Source organism: Protopterus annectens, chromosome 1.part2, assembly GCF_019279795.1.
Source record: "Protopterus annectens isolate FY-2018-M chromosome 1.part2, PAN1.0, whole genome shotgun sequence".
Taxonomy (NCBI): Eukaryota; Metazoa; Chordata; order Ceratodontiformes; family Protopteridae; genus Protopterus; species Protopterus annectens.
Genome location: NC_056727.1, coordinates 812,081,916 through 812,106,695, shown reverse-complemented (window position 1 = coordinate 812,106,695; position 24,780 = coordinate 812,081,916). Strand labels below are relative to the sequence as shown.

The 24,780-nt window shown below is 40.0% G+C and overlaps 1 protein-coding gene across 5 annotated transcripts in view; it reads left to right on the top strand.

Moving 5' to 3' along the window:
- Positions 1–24,780, top strand: part of LTBP1 (latent transforming growth factor beta binding protein 1) — a 2,555,437-nt gene that overhangs the window by 1,502,442 nt on the left and 1,028,215 nt on the right. For all 5 annotated transcript variants that reach the window (XM_044058988.1, XM_044058973.1, XM_044058980.1 and 2 more), the window contains one exon: positions 14,999–15,121. In XM_044058988.1, the coding sequence (XP_043914923.1) occupies positions 14,999–15,121 (123 nt within the window). The remainder of the gene's footprint in view (positions 1–14,998; positions 15,122–24,780) is intronic.

Sequence of the window (24,780 nt, the reverse complement as noted above, 5' to 3'; positions counted from 1 at the left end):
TAATATAAAGTCAGTATAGTAAGAGATACAATCCATTACCATTCAGCCACTGTCTTCAAAGGTTTGCAGCTACTTTGCATGTATCATAATTCTAATATTCTAAGAACTCCATTAAATATTTTTGGTTATACCCCAAGTACTCACCATTTTAAAAGTCAACTAACTTCAGAGTTAAAACATTTATAGTTGAATGACAAACATTATGTTATTCATCAGTAAAATATCTACAAAAATGATTATATTTATTTAATTGTTTGAGGCCCCTGCATCATGACAACCAGACATTCTCTGGACCCATTCATTCCACCCAGAGGTGAAAGTCCAAAATCACATTTGTTTTCCCTTGGATTTTTGAGTCAGGTACAAAGAGTGGTGTTGTTATCTATTGAGAGCTTGAGGAGTGTTTTTTATATGTGCCTAATCCTTGCCCCTTTTAAGTTGCATGCTGTATCCATAGCTGCTATGAGGACGTACATTTATGCATGCTACCACACATGCATAGTTGCCTGACACAGCAGTGTACCAAACCTACAACCTGTACGTGCTAGGCTCCTTTTCTTTAGGCAATACCTTTGCACATCTGCAAGTGTAACCATTGCAGAAGGCCAAGACTACTTTCCCCAGGACGGGTGAGCCATACTGGCCACTATTGCCACAAAATGAACACAAGTCATCTGAAGTGAAATCAAGACTTTATCCCTATCCTGCATTTTTGTTATTGGTTGAGAAGAACATGTTGTTTTTTTCCAGATTTCTTAACAAATGTGTGAAAAATCTTAAGAAAATGATGGCAGCAGGTTACAGTTAGCAACACACTTTTCCACTATAAAAGTCTCTACCAGATGAGTGGTTTTGCATTCATAGCCTTACATTTTTCTATATATGGAAAAAAGTACAAAGCATACCATTTTTACTTAGGTTTGACAAATAAATGTGACTTAGCTTTAAAATAAAAACAGTCATCAGAGATGTATAAAGGGGAGTTGTTTGTCCCGGCTAATTACAAGAGAAGGGGTATTTTATTTTACACTGACTCTGTGAGAAAGCATATGTTCCAATTGTCCTGTATGGCATAATGAAGTTGATTAAAAATCCCAAAAAAAAAAAAAAACATACTTTTTGCAGTTGTGACCCCCCCCCCCCCACTTTACCTACCATGGGTTGGGAGTATTCACACCTCACCTACTTACTTAAATATACTAGTTCTGTTTTTATCAGAGGCAGCTGGTGAACCTTAAAGCAAGAAGAGTTGCAGGAGATAGCTAAATGAAGGTCTGACCGGAATGGGGGTGGGCTCTATTACAGCAGGTCAATGGCTGTTTATCTGTCATCATATGCTAGCTGGGCTTCAGCACATTCATCCACAGATTGTTTATTGTAACCATTTTATTGACTATATAAGTGTCATATGCCCAGTTGTGATCAGCAGAGCTGGCCTTAGGTGAACCCTCGACAAAGGACTACATTGCCCTTTCTTGCTGCCCACCATTCCCCCTCCTCACATCACCCCCCTCCCACCCTTTTACCTAGCCTGCCCTTTTTACCCTTTGTCATGCTCTTTCACATTGCTTTTTTGTTTGTTTGTTTGATTTTTTACTCTTTACACACCTGAACTAACCCGCAGTGTAATAACACTGGAGGAAGTGATTTTATTAAGCTGAGGATGATGCAGAGCTTGGAATGCTAAGAGGTACATTTTATAGCTTTTTCCAACCTTTTGATCCCACGAAAGCCTGAACAAAAATTATAAGTAAGTAAAGAAATCCAGTGTTATATTTTCTTTCAAGGTTAACATAACTTGTTAACAAAGCTTAAAAGCTTAATATTTAAAACTGGCAGAATAGCAGTTTCCGAAAAACTGAAAAGACAAAATCTTTATGAGGATACATAAATCGTACATGGTAATCATACCCCCCTCAAAAAAACATGCACACAAGATTTTTGAACAATAATGGTCAGGGCAAGGCTTGTTCCCCTTTCAGAACTAAAAGGACTGTATTTTGGTACCAAATTGAGCAAAAATTAAATGTAATTATTGTTCTTACTTATTCATTAGAATATTGCAGGAAACTCTAATCAGCAGCAAAGCTTGTGTTCAACACACTAATAAGTGTGCAATTGTTTTCTTTTTTTCATTGAAGATCAAAGTAGGAGTGTCCTAGGGAATTCTGCTGTTCCCGAGATTGTACATCCTCACAGTGTGTGTGTGTGTGTGTGTGTGTGTGTGTGTGTGTGTGTGTGTGTGTGTGTGTGTGTGTGTGTGTGTGTGTGTGTGTGTGTGTGTGTGTGTGTGTGTGTGTGTGTGTGTGTGTATATATATATATATATATATATATATATATATATAAACAAAATACCAAGGTGTGGCAGAAGTATCTTTTAATGAAACGATAAATACGTAGAATCCACAATAAGTGAGATGAGCGCTTTGCAACAAATGTTGCTTCATCAGATCTACCATAACACAGTTCATTGTCATTATATAGGAAAATAATCAATTAAACAATTAATGGAGTCAATTACCTTAAAGCCCTAAATCTTAGTGAAGGCTTTAAGGGCACACTACAATTCCATCCCTTGCCTCTATTAGCAGCCAAATTGTAAATCCATTTTATTTCTAAACACTCAATGCGGGTCTTACTATCACCACCCCTACCTGTCATTTTGCCAGGCTCCAAAACCAAAAATTGAAACACATGGTCACTCCCTTCTTTCAGTACATGCTTGATCAAAGCATTCCTGTCATCCTTCCTGTTAATGGCATACACATGTTCCCTAATGCGATTTCTAAGTTGCCTAGTAGTCATCCCCACATAGTAGGAGCCACATATTTCACATATTGCTGGGTACACTAAATTATTACTATTGCAGTTAGCAGAAACATCAAAGGTATACAAATGTCCATTCATAGGATGCATGAAAACATTGTCAGTCCTAATATAACTGCAGACATTACATTCTCCACATGTACGAGTCCCTGATACAACTGTACTAGCTTCATGATCAGAGGTGATTAGTGATAGGAATTTGTAACATAATCGTTTCTTCAAAGAAGCATTGTTCTTATAAATAAAATGTGGTTGTTCATCTAAAACTTCCTTGAACTTAGGATCCGAGCTAAGAATTTTCCAGTGTCTTTTAATTATATTACACACAGAATCTACATCTGTTGAATATGTAATAGACATCCTAAGACTGTCATCCCACTTGGGATACTCATTCATACCAGCATTCTTTGCACTGTAATAGGGTCTGGCTCTGTTTGATCTACGTGTAATCACGTCATTTTGTACGGTCCCAACATCAAACTCTGTGTATCCTCTTTTCATATATTCATCATACAGAGCATCAAAGTGGACATGCATGTCACTATCCCTATTGCATAACTTTGCTGATCTGTCAAACTGCCCTCTCATAGTATTTATTTTAGTTTTCTTAGGGTGCATACTCTTAAAATGTAGCTTATTGTTCACCTTACAAGGTTTCTCAAAAAGTTTGGTGACTAAGCCACCTTGTACCTTTTGAACACTAACATCAAGATAGTCTTCATTAGTGTTTGATTCATCATACGTGAACATCAGGAAGTCTGTAGTACCTTCTAAGTAACCCACAAAGGACTTGAGCTCTTGGGTGGTGCCTCCCCACAAAAGACACACATCTTCCACAAAACGATTGTAATATAAAATCTTTTCTTTTACAATCATTAAAAACATATGTGTAAACTCCCTTTTTCCCCCTCCCTACAATTTACACTTGGTCTTCCACTCTGCCCCAACAAAACTCAAATTCTATATAACCTTATTAACCAATCATGTTAATTTATGACCCATATGCTATGTTACCATTGTGCCCCATACTGTCTCTGGTCTTCCTCTCTGCCCTAACAAGACTCAGATTCTAAATATCCTTATTAACCAACCATGTTAATATATGACTCATATGCTATGAAACCATTGTACCTCATAACTGTCTCTGTATAACAATTTTACCCATATTCATAAAACCTATTGTTTTCTGTTCTATCTTAATGTACCCATATGTTTGAATCTTGAATTTAATTTTACTTGTTTTTTTATCTTTACTAAGTAATGTGGAGCTTTTCTCCCCGGGCCTCCACTGAAAACGGGCTCCTAAGCCCAGTGGACCTCCCCGGTTATCAAACTGAAATAAATAAATAAATAAATATTCCGATTGGGCTAGCACCATGTTTGCATAACTGTTCGCGCACATGGTATATAGCAGGAATGACAGGGTTTTCAGGGTGGCATGCAAAAATGCTTTTATTCTCCAGATTATACATACTGAAAGCTGTTTGCATTTCAGCTGTTTCAGTCCTTTGTGAGAGCAGTGTCAACAGTGACTCACAAAGGAGTCAAAGTCTTCACATGGACCCCTTATATCCTGTCCTGCCAAGCACTGAAGTCAAAATTTAACAATTTCTCTGCAACCTTGTGTTGTCTGCTGTTACAGTTCTGTAGGAACATATGTTGGATATGTCAGTAACATGAGTACAGCAACTGTCAGCAGATCAGAGAGACAGAGTAAATAAGCACACAGAAATGCTTAAAAGAAAGATTGTAATCATCCCACTAAAGTGATAGGATTGTGAAAAATCTTCCTAAGCTCTTTGTAAGTAACAGTAGCACAGGGTGGTAATATGACTAAATCTAACACTTGTTCATATCTGGTAGGTTCCATAACCTACTCTTAGACACTCTGTCAACCTTATCCTTCACCCCCTCTATTACTTCTTGGTTTAGAAGCTATCTCAATGACAGAAAACAATCAGTTAAATGGCAAAGTACACTATCACCTCTGTTACCAACTACTATAGGCGTCCCACAAGGATCAAAACTGGGTCCTCTACTATTCACCATTTCACTAACAAACTACGTACTTCCACCTCGCATGCATCACTTATACAGTACGCAGACGACTCCACCCTAATCTGCTCAGCCCCATCCATAACCACTCTTCAAAAACTTACCCAAGAATCCTTCTGCTCAGTGGAACAATGGATTACCAATATCCAGTTCATTCTAAACCCCAACAAGACCAAATTACTCCTTTTTACCCCCAAGAAATCCAAATCCACACCTCCTACCTTCACTATCACCTCCAAAAACGGGATCACAATCTCCCCCTCCCCTCATACTAAGTTGCTCGGGGTTGAAATAGATAACAATCTAAACTTTAATGTCCATATCTCACAAACCATCATAAAGGTACATAAGAAACTAGGAACCCTATACAAACACAAACAGTTCCTATCAGACCAAGCTAGAATCTCCTTAGCCCAAACCCACCTCTTGTCTTCCCTAATGTATGCATTACCAATCCTAATTCATATCAGGAAAACAGACCTAAACAAACTAGAGTCATGTTACAATAAAATTGCAAAATTCGCTAACAACTCCACTTTTAGAAGTCATCACTGTCTTGCCCTGAAGCAACTACAGTGGTTAGAACTCCCTCAGCTAATTAGCTATCACCAATTAGTCCACACCTTCAACATAATAAGGAACCATAAGAAAATCCCAGCTCTAAACCAACTTCTAAACCAATATTCTGCAAATCTCCCTCTACCCTCATCCAACAAAACCCTGCTTTGCATAACCAAAACCAATAACACTGCAGGGGAAAAGTCTGTTCTCCCATACCATTGCTAGGCAATGGAATAACCTCCCCCAAAGTATCTCCTCTGCACCATCCATCTCACTTTTCAAGACATCACTAAAGTCACACCTCTTGCAATCATGGCTCTGTCCCTGTATCACATAGATTCATAGCTTAGTACTAGGCTAACTGCCCTTGTGGGCTATTTTAAGCCTAGCCAATTATCCCATGGGAGAATCAAACCCTGCACTTTGTGTATGTAAGGTAAATACCTTAACCATCATGCCAACTTCCCACCCCTCATAAAACCTTTTCTGCTCTCCTCCTAACTTGCCACACCTCATCTCCTCACTGCTTACCTCAGCTATTCTGTACTACTCAAATACTCTCTATCAGGAACTATTATCCTACAAACTATTTCTCACGCTATGGCATATCTCCCAAATAGCATTATTTTCCAGATTCCATTCCTTCATTTTTATGCTTTGTACTACCAGTAGGGAATTCAAAGTTATGCTATCTATATACCAAACTTGCTCAAATCAAACTAAGGTACAACATATCTCCTTGATTGTATATATGCCACTGTATAGAAATTTTCTGTCATTCATGGATTATGTGTTGTCGTATAAAGACATGGAGCTCTGATTGAATATATGCCTCTGTACAAAAATGTTTTTGTCATTTGTTGTATTTGTACTGTTATGTTATTTAGCTTTTCTCCCCGGGCCTCCGCTGTAAATGGACCTTGTTCCAGTCGGACTTAGCCTGTAAACAAATGTAAGATAAAAATAAAATAAAATAAATGTACATGTGTATGTGTATGTGTATGTGTGAATGCATGCACAAATATGCTTGTCCAATCCAGGGTCAGGCTGTGTCTGCCTTACACCTTCTGAAAGCAAAGATATGCTATAGCTCACATTAAGTCACTGAATCAGATTGTTTTTATGCAGAGAATGAATGAATAAGTGAATACATTAAACCCTGTGAACAGGGTGAGGGGTGGCAAACCTCCCTAATTTCCCACTTGGGTGATTTTGCCCCTGTACTGTCTTAGCTTCATATAATAATTCTTATGAACAAACGTAAAGCACAGAACACTAAAAAAGGCCCTCCCCACATATCACATGCCACACAATAACCAGTCACAGCAGAAACAGTTAAAATAATAAACAGACAAAAACTCTAAATGGTATCCTGGCTGTGTTTCCTTTCATAGTGTGTTGTTTTATTTTATTTTCCAGTTGATGCACACTAACTCTGTTGAGATTGTATTTTGGGTCTCCATATAATACTTCTCTGGTTACACTTTGGAGAATATTACTTTGAATGATATGATACATTTTGACACTCTTTCCACTAATACAGGGTTTAAATGATGGCTGTTATGTTTAAAATTTAGGGTTTTATAATATGGGCTTTTATCAGATCCTGATTTCAGCTTGCCAGCGAACCTTCAATGACTTACAGTGCTGCTAAGATATTGGTACTCGAGTTACAGAACTTTGAACCGGGTCTTGTTACTAACCTTAACAACATTCTCAAATTCTGCGTGCTGGATTTTATCGCATCTGTCTTTTTTCTTGTTTAATGCGTCTGTACCTACTATAAACTTTTTTTTTGAGGTCTGCAAACTGTAGAACTATGTGTACTGGTCGTTAGTAGTTGGGGGGGGGTGGCGCTTAAATAAGAGCTTGGTCATTTTCCACTATGTCACTCAAGGTCCTTTGAAAATACAGTACATTGTTCCTAATGGCACCCATTCTGCATTCCTTTATCAGTTGCTCTATGAGAGATTTCTTTGTATCACCTTCCTTCTCCACCTTGAACTACTTCGAAGAAAGGAGGTGAATTTAGCTGATTTGTCAGCTAGATGTGTTACTTACATTTCCTGGTAAGGAGACTTCGTAAATTAATCTGCCATTGTTCTCAAAGCTATTATATGGGTACGCTTCTAAAATGTATTTATTTATTTATTAGTCATTTGTTAACCGGGTTAGTCCTGCTGAGCCAAAGGCCTATTTTCAGTGGAGACTAGAGAAGAAAAGCTCCAGAAAAAAAAAAAAGACATTAACATGCATACATTCAAAAAACAAGATTATTACATAGTTGTATCATACATTCAAAAAGAAAGAAAAATTTACATAGTTATATTGTTGCACATATTTACAGTAATAGAAGTTACATGAAAAGTATATACAAAAATAAAATGATGAGTGAGCAGCAGATGAGAGTTTAGAGAAAAAAATCAGACTTAGGTTCACGCTAGTATGTCATAATATTACAGAAAACAGAGATTGATTGGTAATAAACACATGACAGTGTTGATATCAGCAAAGAATATAAGCAGCAGAAGGCTGAAAGATTTAGAGTAAAGAGAGGTATGGAGAGGTGTTGGGGAGGGGCATTAAGTATAGTCCTGGCATGGGGAGGAGCTGGAATTAAGAAGGTAGTTTTTAAGAGTCTGTGTCATAAAACCAAAAATGCAAACCCTCGAACGCTCACATGAGCAAATAATCAAAAACTCAAAATTGGTATTGTGGGGGGCTGCACCCCCCCACACCCCCTGCTAAATATATATTCCTTCTCCGAGATCGCACTACAGTGAGGAAAGGGCAATTATTCCGATCTTCACTGTACTGCAATCCCAAAATACCACTTTCGAGTTTCTGATTATTTGCTCATGTGAGCGTTCGAGACTTTGTGTTTTCGTTGTTCTAAAGTAGACCCATTTTTAAGTTCAGTTCTGAAGTGGGATATACAATTGATGTTACGAATATTTAATGGAAAATTGTTCCAGAATGAAGGTAGATAAATTATCGATGGGGTTCAGAAAGAATTGCCTACCGCAGATATGTCAATGTAGGTGATCGATGGGAAATGTGATTCAGAGACAGCTATGGCTACAAGGAGGAAGACCTCATTCTCAGTTTATTAGCATCTCACTGAATCAAACTCTAGCTCTGTCAGACCTGTGATGGTGATATGGTTTACAGTGGTGGCCAATGTTTGGTTTTGATACAGTCACCTCCCCCACCCTACACTCACACACGCATCCACAGTCTGGATTCACTAACTACTCCTCTGTTACCACCACCCAGGCAAAGAGACACACACACACACACACACACACACACACACACACATTCATCTGACTTTATTCATGCCCCTACAAACATGGAAAAATGCTTGCACTCATGTACTTACACTAACACATAACCCACCACACCCTCATGTCTGCTAAACTTTGCAGAACCTTGCTGAAGTTACCTAAACCACAAGTTCTTCCACTGAAGTCAGTGGGTGACCACCATCTTTTGATGGTGCTAAACTTTTCCTCCTTTAGTTTTAATTTATACACTTGAGTGACTCAGATTTGCTCGGCAGGGTAAATCTGGAGCCATGGACATTTCTGGAGTAGAGGATATGACTAATTAGCATTAGCCACTCTCCCCAAACCCCTCATTACTATGCAGCTTTGCAAAGGGAAACCACATTCCACATTAGTGCTCCCACTAGTAGGAAACCTCTGCAGTAGGGTGGTTGGAAAGGGTTACCACATGAGGGAAGCTACTGGTATTGAAGCTAGGATTGAAACTTCCTACTCATAGTAATCATTTCTGAATCACCGCCTGTCTTTCTACCACAGATAGTCTTAACATGTTTAAACACATTGGTCATAGGCTCATAGGTACATTGGTGTGTACTAGGCTAATGGCCCTGGAGCCTTTACAACCCTAGCCCATAGACGTGTCCTGGCATCGTGCCGCCCGACATGTCAGCCTTGTCCATCCTGTGCTGGATTATGTCCTCCTTTCCTCATAGCTGTAGAAAACATTTGTTTAAATAAGTTTGTCTTTTTGAAAATCAGTATATTAAATGGTGATTTATAAATCTGCATGTCATATTTGGACAGGTTTTCACAAACTGAGTGCTGGTCTTTATTATACTTTTTTCTGTCCGAATCTCTATACAATGTTTAGTTGCTTTTCGCATGTTTAATTGAGGAGTACAGCAGCTAAACATTGCATGTTGCCATGACATTTTGCATTGATGGATAATTCTGAAATAATACGTAAAAAGAACTGTAGTCTTCTCTGATACTGTTCTAGATAGTTAGTCGTCTTGTAGCTTCAGACAAGTAAAATGCTTTCTTATTACCTCAGCCATCTAGTGCTCTGTATTAAACAACTCCTCTCATTAGAAAGTACCAGAGAGCTGCATTTTAAATGATCCATTTATAGTCATCATAATCAAAAGCCTGGTGCACTGTGATGCATTAAATTATTCTGACTCCCCATGACAAATTCTGGCTTGTCCTGTAATTCCCAAGGAGGTTTATAGTCCTCAAGTACCAAGTACCTGCTTGACTTAGTCTTTTTCATTTATCGTCTTCTTGTTTTCCAACCACCTGTACCTGACAGGGTCTATATCACATCGTCGAACTCACAGGAGTTTGAACAATGTAATATCAAACTGTTACGTTCGAAACCCAAAATGTATAAAAACACATAACAGTGATTTTTTTCCCAGGGAAAAAAATTGCTGTTCCGGTACAAAAAAAAAAACATGTACACTGGGGCTTTGCCCCCGCTCCCTGCAGCATGAGGGGCTGTGCCCCCACACCCCCTTACTTAAATATACCAACTTCAAGATCGCACCACAGTGGAGGAAATAGCAAAGCAGCGAAAACGGCCCACCAATTTGTTTCCCTGGGGAAAAAAAACAGTGTTCCGTGGCTTTGCTATTTTCGTGTTTCGAACATTTGGGTTCGATATTACAATGTTCGGACTCCTGTGAGTATGACTTTGTAATATATACCCACCTGATAGATAGTTGCCCTTCTGTTTGTGAAACCCAGACAAAGAGGCCATCTTCCAGGCAGTCATCATCAGGGTTTTTGCATTATCCTTAACCCCTCATCCCTGTAGTAGCTTTGACCATTATGCTCCACAGTACTGATGACACATATACATGTCATTCTGAGCATGCACAGAGCCCACCTATGAATGAACATGATATTTGGCAGATGTACACTTGCCTGCAGTCACTTATTTTTCCTTCTGCATTGCTGAGGCCTCACTGGAAGCAAGCAATGCACCTGATTTGGTTTCTTCCCACCACAAATGGATGAGAGCACCTGTGTCATCCACTCACTCCCACCAGACCCAGGCAGCTCGATCCTGGGATGTGTGAGTTACAGTCTGGGGTTTGCCCCTTTATACCACAGAGATGGCACAAATTGGCAAGATCTAGATAGGCTGTGAGAACCAACTTACCCTTGTCTCCGGCTTTGGTGACTGCTTCAAGGAAGTCTATCAGGTTTACGAGACATGATCTGCCTTTTACAAACCCGAACTGGGTGGGTTCCAGAGTTTGGAGATTACCAATGTCTTTATTTATAAGTTCCATGATGATACGTTCCATGGCCTTGCAGACCAGGCTTGTCAGGCTAATGGGGCAGTAGTTCCCGGGGTCCGTGGTGGCTCCCCCCTTCTGGAGTGTTATAACCGTCGCTGTGTGCCATTCAGCAGGCATAAAGCCTGAGGTGAGGCTGTGATTGAACATGGTACTTAGGTGGGGTGCCAGTTTGTTCTGTAGTTCATGTAGAATGCAGCCTGAGATGTTGTCTGGTCCCATGGATGCTGTGTGCTTGGCTTTGGAGAGTGTGGTTTTTACCTGTGTAGCCGTGATTACAGGAACTTTGCATTCTTCCAGTATAGAGATGGGCTCTTCAGGGGGTGAGGGGGGGGGGTACAGTTAGCACTGAACCTATCTGCCAGGATGTTGGCAATGTCAGTTGGGTCTGTATATTTAGTGCCATTGTGCTGTAACTCAGAACAGATCTGAGTGTTGCCATTAAGATTCTTGACATAGCTATAAAATGCTTTGTGGTTATCTTTAGAATTGATGGCGATTTTGTTTTGGTAACTAGCTTTGGAGGATTTTATCAGGGATCACAGCTTTTTACTGAGGCTGACCAGGGAGCTCCTCCACTCATGGGATTTTACTCTATTTTGCAACAGTTTCTTCCTTCTGTTGTACAGTTTGTTTATGGCAGGGGACCACCAGATTGGCTTCCTTTTTTTGGAGGATAGCATCTTGGTTCTGTTTGGGATAGCACGATCCATGCACTCATGTAAGTGCTTATAAAGTGCAATTGTGTAGGATTCAGTAGTTGTAACTGTATTGTCCATCTGCATGGGTGTCATGAAGTTCACCACTTCTGTCTTAAGAAGCATGAAGCTGGCTTTGGAGAATTTTTACCATGGTTTCCTTAATGGGGGGGTGGGGGCAGAATGTGGATATCTAGGGTAATTAGCTTATGGTCGGATCAGACCAATGAGGCATTGACTTCAGGTGTGAACACCGGTCACTCATGTTGGTAATGACTAGATCTAGGATATTGTTGCCCCTGGTGGGGGTGTGTATAAGTTGATCCAGGGCATTGGAGTTTATGAATTCCAGAAAGCATTGAGCGAAGGAGTTGGTACATGAGTAATTTTCCCAGTTAATGGTGGGGTAGTTGAAATCGCCCATTATTAGGGTGTTTAGTTGAACCCTAATATTTTCCAGTACATCAAGAAAAGAGGAGTGGGAATCCTGGGGCATGGTGGGTGCTCTGTAGCAAGCTACAATTTGGATTGCAGTTTTGCCCAGAGTTAGTTGCACTTGGATAACCTCGGCTGTATTATGCTGAGCAACTATCCTGGAGGTGTGGATATCCTTAATAAATATGGACACACCTCCGCCTTTGGTGTTCCAGTCCAGGTTACATGGCTGAAAAGTGTGGTATGACTTATAGCATCTGGAGCCTTGAACCAGGTCTCAGTCACTGCACAGATATCAATGTTCTCCATTTTAAGGAGTGCCTCGAGTGAGTGCATTTTGAGATTTAGACTTCTAGCATTGAGTAGTATCACCCTCAGTTTTTGCTTGCCTGTTCCTGTTACATTGGTGAATTTATCATTTGAACCTTGCCTAAAAAAGGCACTATAGGGGCGGCAAGAACCTTAGCCAGTATCCGGAATCCCAGGGGTGAAAGGTGCAGGCCATCTCTGGCAAAGCATCGTGGTGTGTCGACCATGTCATCCCAGGCAGACAGATACTGGATCCCTTTAGAATTTCACCAGAAGCTTAGCCAATTGTTGAAGTCAATCATTTTGTCCTTGTACTGCGGCATCATTCTGGGTGATGGCAGAATGCTACTCAGGGCTAGGGTCATACTTGCCTGGGCTACAAGATCGGAGAGCTCTTCCATGTCTCTTTTCATGTAGTCCAGTGAGGTACGTCTCAGGTTGTTCACACCAACATGGACAATGACAAAGTCATATTTGTACTTGTTGTGGAGTGACCTGAGCGCATGGGTTATGTGGCTGATCCTGGCACCCGACAGGCAGCTGACAGTAACCTTCTCCTTATTTAGCCTGGTGAGTGAGACATCAGTGTGCCTGACTATAGAGTCACCTATGACTAGTGTGTTGGGTACATTGTTTTGCCTTATTGGCTGTGGTTGAGTGGCACACTAAGTCTGTGGGCTATGTGTCATTTGGGTTGGGTTGGGGTGGTGGAGGTTGCTTGCATTTCTGCTTTGGAGGTCTCTGTTGCTTGAGCAGATTATTATTGAGAGCCTCCGCGAATGATTTTGTGTTTCTATTTGTGGATTTTGGTAGTGTAGATTTAGTGAGACTATGTGATGAGTGTGGTGTGGTGCAAGTGTTTACCTTCTCCTCTTGACTGTCAAGTTCAGTCTTGATTGGAGAGAGCTTTACCTCCAGTTTGGCTAGATAAGTGCATCTCTCACAGGTTGTAGTGTTGGGTGGTAGGAGGAGAGGGTTGTCTGTGTACATGAGGCAATTGCTACATTGCCCCAAGATGCCCAGATTCATCAGATAGACAGGAGAGAACACTGGGAGCTGACCCTTGGACATGCCTGAACAAAAAACTATTTTCCTCTAGATAAGTGAGGAAAGTGAGTACAAGAGCTGTTTTTCTCTAAGCAAGTGAGGAAAGTATGTACCAAAACTGTTTTCCTCTAGGTAATGAGGAAGGTTGGGTGCTGTAGTAATTAGTAGGTTATTTAGTGCTTACAAGTTCTGAACAAGTGCTGATCACGAATAAGCAAATTCAAGTGCTAAAACTAAGAATCTGTATCTGGACTAAACTAGTTACAGGAAAGGAGGGAAACAAGTGCAAATGTGGGCTTTTAAATCAGAAAGTTGAGAGAGAGATGGAAAAACTGCCCAAATGGGCAATAACTACAATTTCTGGGTCAGAACCACTCCTTATGTGTTAGATAGGTTACCTAGTGCTTACCACTCCCACTGATAAGCTAGAAGGCTTCCCTCCAACACAGAAAGCTTGGGGGGCACAGAAGCTTACATACAGTCCTGGATACAGCAAATCTGAATCTGGACAACACTAGTTACAGGAAAGGTATATATATATATATATATATATATATATATATATATATATATATATATATATATATATATATATTTTTTTTTAATATATGTATATATATATATATATATATATATATATATATATATGTATATACATACAGAAAAGTAGCTAAAACAGCAGTAAAAACAATTCAAATGCAGTGCAAGCTAGCACACTTGAGTATGTAGCAATGTTAGACCAAACAGTTTAAAAAATGCAATTAAATAAAAAATGACTAAAAACAAGTGCAGAAGGAGTCTATTAGGTAGAATGAGGTAAATTTGGAACTGGGTGGAGTGTCCCAGATCAAATCTACAGTGGGGGCGGGCAACTGCAAAAGCCTCCAAATTTAAACAACAACACAGGAATAGGGAGGGTGAGTATGGGAAAACCAACACCTTCAGCAGAGATCTGAAAAACTATACAGTGAAGCAAAAATAACAGTGCACAACTCTGAAGTCAGCCAGCAATGATATAACATTAGTCAAACAACAATTACCAGTACACAACTCCAAAGTTCCAGAAAAATATACTCAGCTCTGTATATCTCCAGGTAGTTTGAAGAGCACTCTCTCAGGACACAGGAAGGCTCCAGCAATGATATTTGTTAAACTACCTTTAGCAGAAACTTTGTATGTCTTCCAACTAACTACATATTTTTTAATAATGTATGTTACATAAAGAATATGATAACCTCTCCTAGTATATATTTAGACATAACATGATTTTTTTCCAATTTCATTTAAATGTGATACACAGTATGTGAGTATAGTTTAAAGTCTTGCTTTGTTTAACAATGCAAGAAAATAAAGGATATTTGTACTGCAAGCGAAAACATTAATTATTATGATTGCATGTTAAATGTGCTGTCCAAACTGAATTACTCATTTTTTCATAATTTAGTTAACATTTTATTTATTTTTCTTTACAGATATAAATGAATGTATGATACAAGGTGTATGTCCAAATGGAAAATGTGTGAACACAATGGGTAGCTACAAGTGTTCTTGTAAACCTGGATTTGTACCAGACTTGGCACTTTCTGCATGTGTCCGTAAGTATAAATGTTTTTAGAATTAAAATTAAAAGCCATACTTTATTTTGGAATATGAATAGTGAGCTTTTTTTTCAGATTAGATTATTTTTAGATGCAGCATTCATTTCTCAAACACATAACAATCTGATTACTAATGTGGCCCGTTATAATAATTTTGTATTACCTTTAAACAGCTTCATGGTAAATAATAATAACAAAACTAAGTATTTTTATTTATTCAGAACAGTTATTCCTAAAGCTATTGTAGTTGACAAATAGTTCTAGGCAGCCATTCTCAAAGCAAGTACATGTAATATAATGCTTGCTATGTTAAATTCATGGTTTAAAATTAGAGTAAAATGTAAACGAGTCAGGATGTTTGGAGACAAAATTCAGATGTTCTGTGTTTTGAGTGGAAATGAAGAAACAGATGCATAGCAGGGACGTTACTCATGAACATGCATTTTAATGTATATTTGATATTGCTCAGGGGATTTTCAGCAAACAATTGGCAGTGCATTACAGTGTTTTATAACTCAAAGGACCTTTTATGGTTTTCATTCAGCAAAGAAAAAGTCTTAATCTTGGGTCTAATTTCTTTTAGGATTGAAAGGATGTCATTTTATATCTCAATAATCTGCATCAACAAAGTCATGAAAACAGACAATAAATAAGCAGTATTTTTATTCATTCTAATTGTTCTGTGATGAAAAATATTTACTGTAAACTGTGTTTTAAAAGAAATCTGCTTCATTAACAGAAAGAAATACCATACTTTTCTGCATAAAGGAACAACAGAAATGTAGTTCTATAATGTAGGCAGTCTAATATTCCAGTACAGATGCCTAAAGCTATAAGCTATTAACAAGTTCCATCATGTAGTGATGGCTTGATTCCTTCAGGTGCCATTTACTCCAGTCTCATTGGCTCTGTAGGAAGCATACTCTACTTTGCCCAATCAGGTAACTGTGGGTTCTGTTCCCATGTCAGGTGCTTGCACAGTACTGACACTGCAGTGCAGCATAAGCAGGAGTGTTGCCACATCCCCCATCAGACTCCACCTACAAATAAGCAGTACACCCTGGTGTTCTTCATGTTTCACTGGTGCAGTCATTACATTTGGTAATCTGCTGGCAGGTTGCCCTCAGTCAGCCTGAATTCCAAAGTCTTGGGTCCTGCATCGGTTGCTGTCTCCACTTTCATGACATCAGGTCGTCAGAATATAAAACATGCAGTCGACGCCATTTTATTTAGTCTTTCTTGCTCCGCGGTGCCTGAAGCAGAAGCATTTTGCAAGTGCCGGTTGGCCGACTACTGAAATATTTGAGTTTGAGTTTCAGAACCGAAGTCTTCACTAAAGCTAAGTACCCCATTGGGAAAACTTTTTTCTTGCTTTTTACCAATGTCAGAAAAAGTTAATAATTGTATTACTTGTGGGAAGCAAATACCTCATAAGGATTTCCATTTATACTGTATTCCTTGCCTAGGCCCTGATCACAACGTGCCTGGCTGTCGGTTTTGTGCTAGATTTAACCAACACACTATTAAGCGTCGGTATATTTTTGCAACAACGTATTTTGGAAACAGATTTAACTACCCAGAAATGTCGTCGGATAGCAATCCGGCTACCAAAGTACATAAAAAAATGCAAAGAAAAGGACAGAGAAATGCAGTCGAGATCCAAAACCAATGACGAAGCTTCTCCTAAGCAAGGTGCCGGTTCGCCAGTACTCAGTGAGGCGCTTTCCCAGCCCCTCATACATGCTACCTTCGAGTCACAGGCCTCTACCGACACCTATGTGGAGTCCGGCATGCTGCAAGATACTCAAGGTATTGGACCGATGGATGTATCTTCCTCAGATGGGTCCAGAGCCACTGAGCAGGCACCAGCTTCTGAGGGTGTATTCATACCTTAAAATTTGTATATCAAACCGACGAAAGCTGCAAAACCAAAGGCAAAGACACCTTCTAAAACTAAAAAAACGACACATGAGCCACATGCACAGGCCTCTATGCCTAAAAAACAGATGATCAAAATGGCTGAAGACCTTATTACCTTGTTTAGCGGTACCCATCCCCCTCCTGATAAGAGGCCTAGGCAAGACACTGATTATGAATCTTCAGATCAGGTTTTTATTTCTTCTGATTCCTCTTCTGATCAGGAATTATCTATACCTCCCTATGAGGATTCTGATGCTGAGGAATCTATTCCATCTGCATTTCCTCCTGAGGATTATTCATTTGGAGAAACCTTGCATACTCTGAGGGAGCATTTTCACTGGGAGAGTCAAGACTTCTCGGAATCAAAAAAGAGGCTGAGGGATTTCCTTCTTCTCCCTCAACACAGGCCTTTAGCCATTCCCCCTGTTTTATTCATTGTGGATGATGTGTTTTCGGAGTCAAGCTTGACCCCTGACTCCTTACCTCCAGCTCCCAGTAAGCCTGACAGATAATACAGGGTCCCTGACTCACATACATTTTTATTTAGAAATCCTGCTGCTGATCCTGAAACTATTTCACAGGATCCAAAGGGAGTTAAGGCCTCAAAAGCAAAAAATCTTACCCCCTCTGATAGAGCTTCAAGGGCACTGGACAGATGGGGAAAAAAGGTTTATACATCTGCAACCTTGGCAATCAGGGCCTTAAACTGTCAGTTTCATATGCTTAAGTACCAACAACATGTTATGGGATTGCTGAAACAGAAAATGATGTTGATTTCAGAATTTGCAGAAAATAAAGAATTGCAGGAATTATTGCATGCAGCTGAACAAGTTGGAAAGCATACTTTGCAATGTGGTTTTGATTCTTTAGAGGCCTCCTGCAGGGCTGCCGTTACTGGATCTTTGATTAGGAGGCATGCCTGGTTAAAGGAGCAAAATTTGCCTGATCATGTTAAAAGCTAAACTGCTAGATGCACCTTTACAGCATGATTCTCTGTTTGGTATTAAGGCAGAAGAGGTTTTAAAGAAAATTGAAGACAAAGCTAACTCTATGCAAACTGTTAAAGACTTCTTACAAATGCAGCCACCAAGATTCAGTAGACACTGGCCTACAAAAAATTGGTCCTTTCCTGTGTCAAACAGAGCTCAAAGGGGCAAATCCAGATGCCCTAAGGGTTCCGGATACCAGGCACAAGATTCATACAGGTCAAAGCAATGGGGAGCTTCCACCTCCAAATCTGGAGGAGCTAAAGGGCAAACCTACAGAAAGCAATCCCAATGACTTCCCTCTGCCTACACCAAGCACTTATCTTTTGGCAGCACCCATAGGGGGAAATTAGCACTTTTTGCTCAAACTTGGCAGTTAATAATCCAGGACAAGTGGGTACTAAACATCGTATCACAGAGATACAGATTCCATTTCCACACTCTGCCAATGGCAAATGGTTGGCCAAATTTGCCAAAAAATCAATGGGCAGAGGCACAGAAACAGGTTACGTCCCTCATGGATATGGGGGCCATTCAGACAGTACCAGAACAGGAAAAAGGACAACGTTTTTACTCAAGACTGTTCCTGGTATCCAGAAAGGACAAGGCCTGATGGCCAATACTGGATTTATTGATTTTGAACATATACATATACCTGGACATTTCAAAATTCAAAATGCTGACTTTGCAGCAGCTTCTGCCATGCTGGGCAAGAATGCTTGGCTGGTGACATTAGACCTAAAAGAGGCATACCTGTATGTCCCAATAAGACAATCGTGCAGAAGATACCTCAGATTCAAGGCTGGCTTAATGCATTACCAATTCTCTGCACTGCCGTTTGGCTTATCTACTGCACCCATGGTCTTTGCAAAGTGCCTGGCACCAGTAATTGCATTTTGCAGACAAAGAAGTATACAAATATATCCTTACTTGGATGACTGTCTCATTCAAGCAGAGAACCAGGACACTCTTCTTCGACACCTGGCATTTGTGAGAAGGCTTCTAACATGCCTAGGGTACACAGTAAATGAAAAGAAATCACAACTAGTACCCTCTCAAAAGATAATTTTCCTGGGTGCAAGCTTGAATACAACTGCCCAGATGGCTTACCTCATGCCAGACAAGCAAAGACAATTGACTACTTACTTCAAACTAATGGCAACAAAAACCCAGTCTTCTGCAAGACAAATTCTGCAGGCTGTGGGATTCATGGCATCCTGCATCCTACTGATTCCATATGCAAGACTGCATATGAGGAAACTTCAATGGTACCTAAAAAGTTTATGGAATCAACATTCTCACAGTCTGGAAACAATGATTCTTCACATTCCCTGCAAGCAACAGGAGTTTCTATGGTAGGCAAAGGCATGTCACCAAAACATGGGATGGCCATTCACTCTACCCCCTGCCAGCCAAACCATAACAACAGATGCATCAGATTATGCCTAGGGGGCACACATGGCAGGAAGATACATTCAAGGCATATGGTCACCAAAACAAATGCATCTGCATATCAACCAGAAAGAGATGCTAGCTGTTCAAAATGCCCTAACAGCCTCCAAGGACTTACTTCATCAAGGACAACTACTGATAAAGATGGACAACACCACAGTCATGTGGTAAGCAAGGGGGCACACACTCATACCCCCTTTGCAGATTAGCCATGGCACTGTGGAACACTGTTTTGACCTACTAAATACATCTTCAAGCTCAATTCCTGCCAGGAAAACAAAACACTCTGGCAGACGATTTAAGCAGAAACCTTATGGATCCTCACGAGTGGCAAGTAAATCCACAGGTCTTCAGCAAGATAACAGAGAAATGGGGGATCCCAGACATAGATCTATTTGCCTCTCCTCAAAATTATCAGTTGAAAAGATTCTGCACAAGGACTTATCACAGACAAGCATGGAAAGTAGACACCCTATCCTTCAGTTGGAAAAACCTGTCAGTTTACGCCTTTCCTCCTCCGCCTCTTCTCCCCGAGGTCCTCCTAAAAGTCAGACAAGAGAAACCAAAGATGATACTAATTGCCCCGGACTGGCCTCGCCAATTCTGGTACCCAATCCTAAGGAACCTGTCTCAATACCCAGCCTGGACCTTGCCTCAAAGACCACAACTACTGTCCCAGCAAAACAATCAGATCCTGCACAATCAATTACAGACTCTGAACTTGGCAGCATGGCTGATCATGTAGTCATACAAACAACACCTCTCAGTAAAGCTGTGATGGATGTCATTTTGGAAGCCAGAAGGCCTAGTACTGGAAAATCTTATGCTGACAAATGGAAGAGATTCGGTGCTTGGAATCAAGCACAAGGAACTGATACAGCAGAACCAAATATTCCTCAGATATTGCAATACTTAACTGAGATGCTTGACAAAGGCCTATCTTTCTCATCAATTAAAATCCATGCCTCTGCCATTTCTGCTCATTACAATACAGAGCCACCAATCTTTTCTCATCCTTTACTAAAGCAGTATCTTAGAGGAGCCAAAAACTTAAGGCCTCCTAGAAGATCACCATTGCTTGCTTGGGACCTCAATTATGTGTTAGAAAAGCTTACCCTGCCTCCATTTGAACCATTTGAACCAGCTGCTGCTGCTGATATAAAGTTCTTATCATGGAAAACAGCTTTGCTACTAGCAATTACTTCAGCAAGAAGAGTTTCAGAGCTACAGGCCCTCATGGCTATAGAGCCTTTTATCATATTTCACCCAGACAGGGTATCTCTGAGGACAAATCCTACTTTTATGTCTAAGGTGGTTTCCACTGTGGCTCTTAACCAAACAATTCATCTGCCAACCTTTTATCCAAATCCCCAGAACAAGGGGGAGAGAATTCTGCATTCCTTGGACGTACACAGACAGCTAAGATTCTACTTAAGCAGGACTAAAGCTCTAAGAAAAACTGAGCAATTACTAGTCACATATGCTGCAGGATCAGAGGGCAAGGTTAGTTCAAAGCAGACAATTTCAAAGTGGATAAGCCACTGCATCCGTTTCTGCTACTTACACCATGGCAAACCTGTGCCTAAGGGCATTAGGTCTCATTCCACCAGAGCTGCAGCTACTTCAGCAGCCTTTCTAAGGGGAGTACCAACCAAAGACATTCTAGAGGCTGCTACTTGGAGTTCTGTTCACACCTTTACAAAGCATTATCATTTGCCTCTCTACTCTAAGTCCAGGGCAGGCTTTGACACTGCAGTTCTGCAGGGCCTTATAGCCGCTCCTAATGCTGTTTAGCCCCAGCCCCCCAACCATAGCTTTGGGATTCTGCCCAAATGTAATGACTGCAACAGTGAAACACGAAGAACATAGTACAGTTGTGTATACTTACCATAAATGTAGATGTTCGAGTGTATTCACTGTTGCAGTCTAGGTTACCCTCCCGCTATCCCACTGTCATTCTGGAGGTTATCTTTCCTTCTCTATCTTCGACAACCTATGTGGTGTATTTTCTTGTAGATGAAGGTAAAGTTTATATTGATGCATGTATATTTATATATATATATTTTTGCTACCTTTTTGGGGGCACCTGACATCGGGGGCAAGAAAAATTAAAGAAAATGGCGTCGGCTGCATGTTTTATACCCCTGACGACCTGACGTCATGGAAGAGGAGACAGCAACCGACGCAGGACCTAAGACTTTGGAATTCAGGCCGACTGAGGGCAACCTGCCAGCAGATTACCAAATGTAATGACTGCAACAGTGAATACACTCGAACATCTATATTTATGGTAAGTGTACACAACTGTACTTTCGCAAACAAGCAAAAAAAATAAAAGAACAACCAAACACAAATGGGGTTAATGACTATACCTGTTTTAGCCCTATCCTAAAAGGACAAACCCTCCCCACTCAGTCATTCATGATGGAAACCACTACTAAAAACAAGATTAAATGTCCATAATGAAACTAATACAGTGTACATCAACATATAAAATGAAAAAAAGCATGTTGACCTGCCATATGAAAGGCATGATTAAAGACATTTGCTAAATCAGGATTTAGGAAACAACTCTTACCAGTATCCCTAGTATAGTCTACCATCTCATGAACCCACCATAACGAATAGCACATATCTTTAAGCTCCCCTGCTCCTCAAATACCCTCTAGAAACACCATCCGTGAGTTCCAACCTATACAGCACATGCTGGACCAAAGTCTTATTGTCTATACCTAGTAACCAAAGTCAGAAATGAGTGTGCTTTGAAACACTGAACTAACACAGTCAAACATCAAATAACCGATCTCAAAGAATAAAAACACAAAACAATGAAAAAGACATGATTTTATTTATTTATGTATCTTACCTTTTTTGCCCCGTGCTCCCCATACCTTCTTCTATGTATATGTATACCATGTCTGAGATCAAAAAACAGTGGGGAAAGGGCAAGTTCCCACTTCCTGATTATGTGGAGTGTTAATGTAAGAATCTGCTATCTGTCTTCTTCAGAAACTTAGTGCCCCCTGCATATAACCTCCTTAAAAGCATCTGTTACCCATAACTGTACAGTATAAATCTGGAACAGGACTGAAAAATGCTTTGATCCAAACTAGCATAGGAACCAAAGTCAATCCCACTGAAACCTAAAACAGAGTCCTTATAATAAGCAGCTAATGGACAGTTAAACTCCAGAAGGATAATATGAACAACTGAAAGACCACACTCATGTTCAGCCAAGCCCCACTCCATCTGCTGGAGTTAAGGAATCAAACAAGTCTTGTTGTGTGGCCACCAGTTTAGTCTCCCTGTCCTCCACAACTTCAAGAAACTGTAGAAGTAAACTAACTAAGTAGTGATGCTCATTTTTCCTACTCACACAATAAAGGATGTACCTTTTCCCTCCTGACTACACAGTAACATCACTGTAGCTTACTTTCATTACAAAGGCACATAAGTCTGAACTCAAACTACTGCTTAGCCTCCATCTGTTCTCCAGTCAGGCCACCTACCTCGAAATTAGCAGAAAACCTGTCCAGACCTTTCTGTTCTTGCATGGCATTGTCTAAACAATGCTGCTTAAAATTAAATTGAAATTTGTTTCTAAGTGTATCTTTAAATGTAATCCACAATGAAGTCCAATAGTTATAAAAATCATGCATCCCCAAAATGATCTTTCTCTAGCATACAAAACATCCCCTGTTCTAATTTTGAAAAAGAATATTAGTAGAAATCTTAAAAAAAGTCTCTGCCAATCCTATGTAAGCAAACAGTAAAACAGACATTCACAAATAATGCTAAATGAGCCAAAATAAATAAATAAATAAATAAAATAAAATAAGTCAACCACTGACAGTAACCATCTATTCACAAATCTTCTGTGGCCAGTTGGTCAGCCAAAAATCTGGTTCTGTAGCTAGTATCTATCCCCCACCATCAGCATCCCCACATGACTAGCCTGATGTAAGCCTCTATGATCCATAAAGTCCTAACTAACAACACAGCCTTCATCTTTTTGTTTGCAAAAGAAGATGCAGGGGACAGGTAAAGTCACCTAGACAAACACATAAATTTCCATCTATACGTACTGCCTAACATCTCAAAGGCCTCCAGAGAGGAAATACCCTTCACTGGAACATAGAGCTTCAGCACCCTAAAAATGGATGACCTCAACCTGCAATCATGAAACAACAGATGAAGCTCTACCCCAACTCTCCAGTGCGCAGCCTCAGTATTATTCTTAATAACCCAAATAAGAAAAATACTCATCAAAAATAAAAAAGTACTGCCCATATTCAAAGTGGCATAACAGTTTGCACTCCTGATACACCCACACACACAAAAAGAATAACCTGCAAACAGTATAACATTCCTGAGCCTTTAACCAAGCAACAATAATTTTTGTTTTGCCTTTAAAATGTTAACAAAACCTTAACTGTAACTATTTATGTTGTTTATCACACTTAAATTTCTACTTCCGTATTTTTCTCCCATCTACTAACAAAGAAGCACCTTCAGCAGTCTTAAACGTAACAGAATTAACCTATTGACCTTTCCCAGGAAAAATACCCAACAAGAGAATCTGCTGCAGAACTAGTGCCATCCATCTATAGATAGAAGAGAAAATATGGTAATCTAGCTGACGTTACACATTGAGTCTGATGCACAAAGAGGTCCCTGCTGCAACAGTACACTTGCAGGACAGTTCCTTTCTGTACCATTAACCTCCAAACACTGTTCATGATCCAAATAATCCATTACTTAAGTCCACAAGGAGTCAGAAACTGTGCCTTATGAATCAGGAATATCTATCAGCTATTTCAAAGTAGCAGTCTTCAAGCCATATTCACTCAGAAAAAGTTATCCATCTTCCTGGTGCAGTGTACAAGGACTTTCAATTACATAAGTATTAGCTTCTAGAAGAATGGAGAAGGACCCTGACATCCTTGGCTCAGTGGTATCCTCCATTAATAACCGGGAAGCACTCTCCCGTACCCATTGTTACACAGTAGGGGACTCTTCCCAGTTCCATGGCCATATTTCCTGTAGTCAGTATAAGTATCACATCAGGTACCCCCTGAAAAGAGGTAATAGGCTAAGTGGGACTAACCTGGTGAACAAAGCATAAATATACATACGTACATGCATTTCTGTACTGTGTGACTCTGACAAAGTTCCTTAACCACAGTACTCCCACATATTCGCTAAAAACGAGGAGCTTGCACCTAGTGGATTGATCCAATTAACAGATGACTAAAATAAGTAATGCATCTTGTAATATTTTTTTCTGCAAGAGAGTTT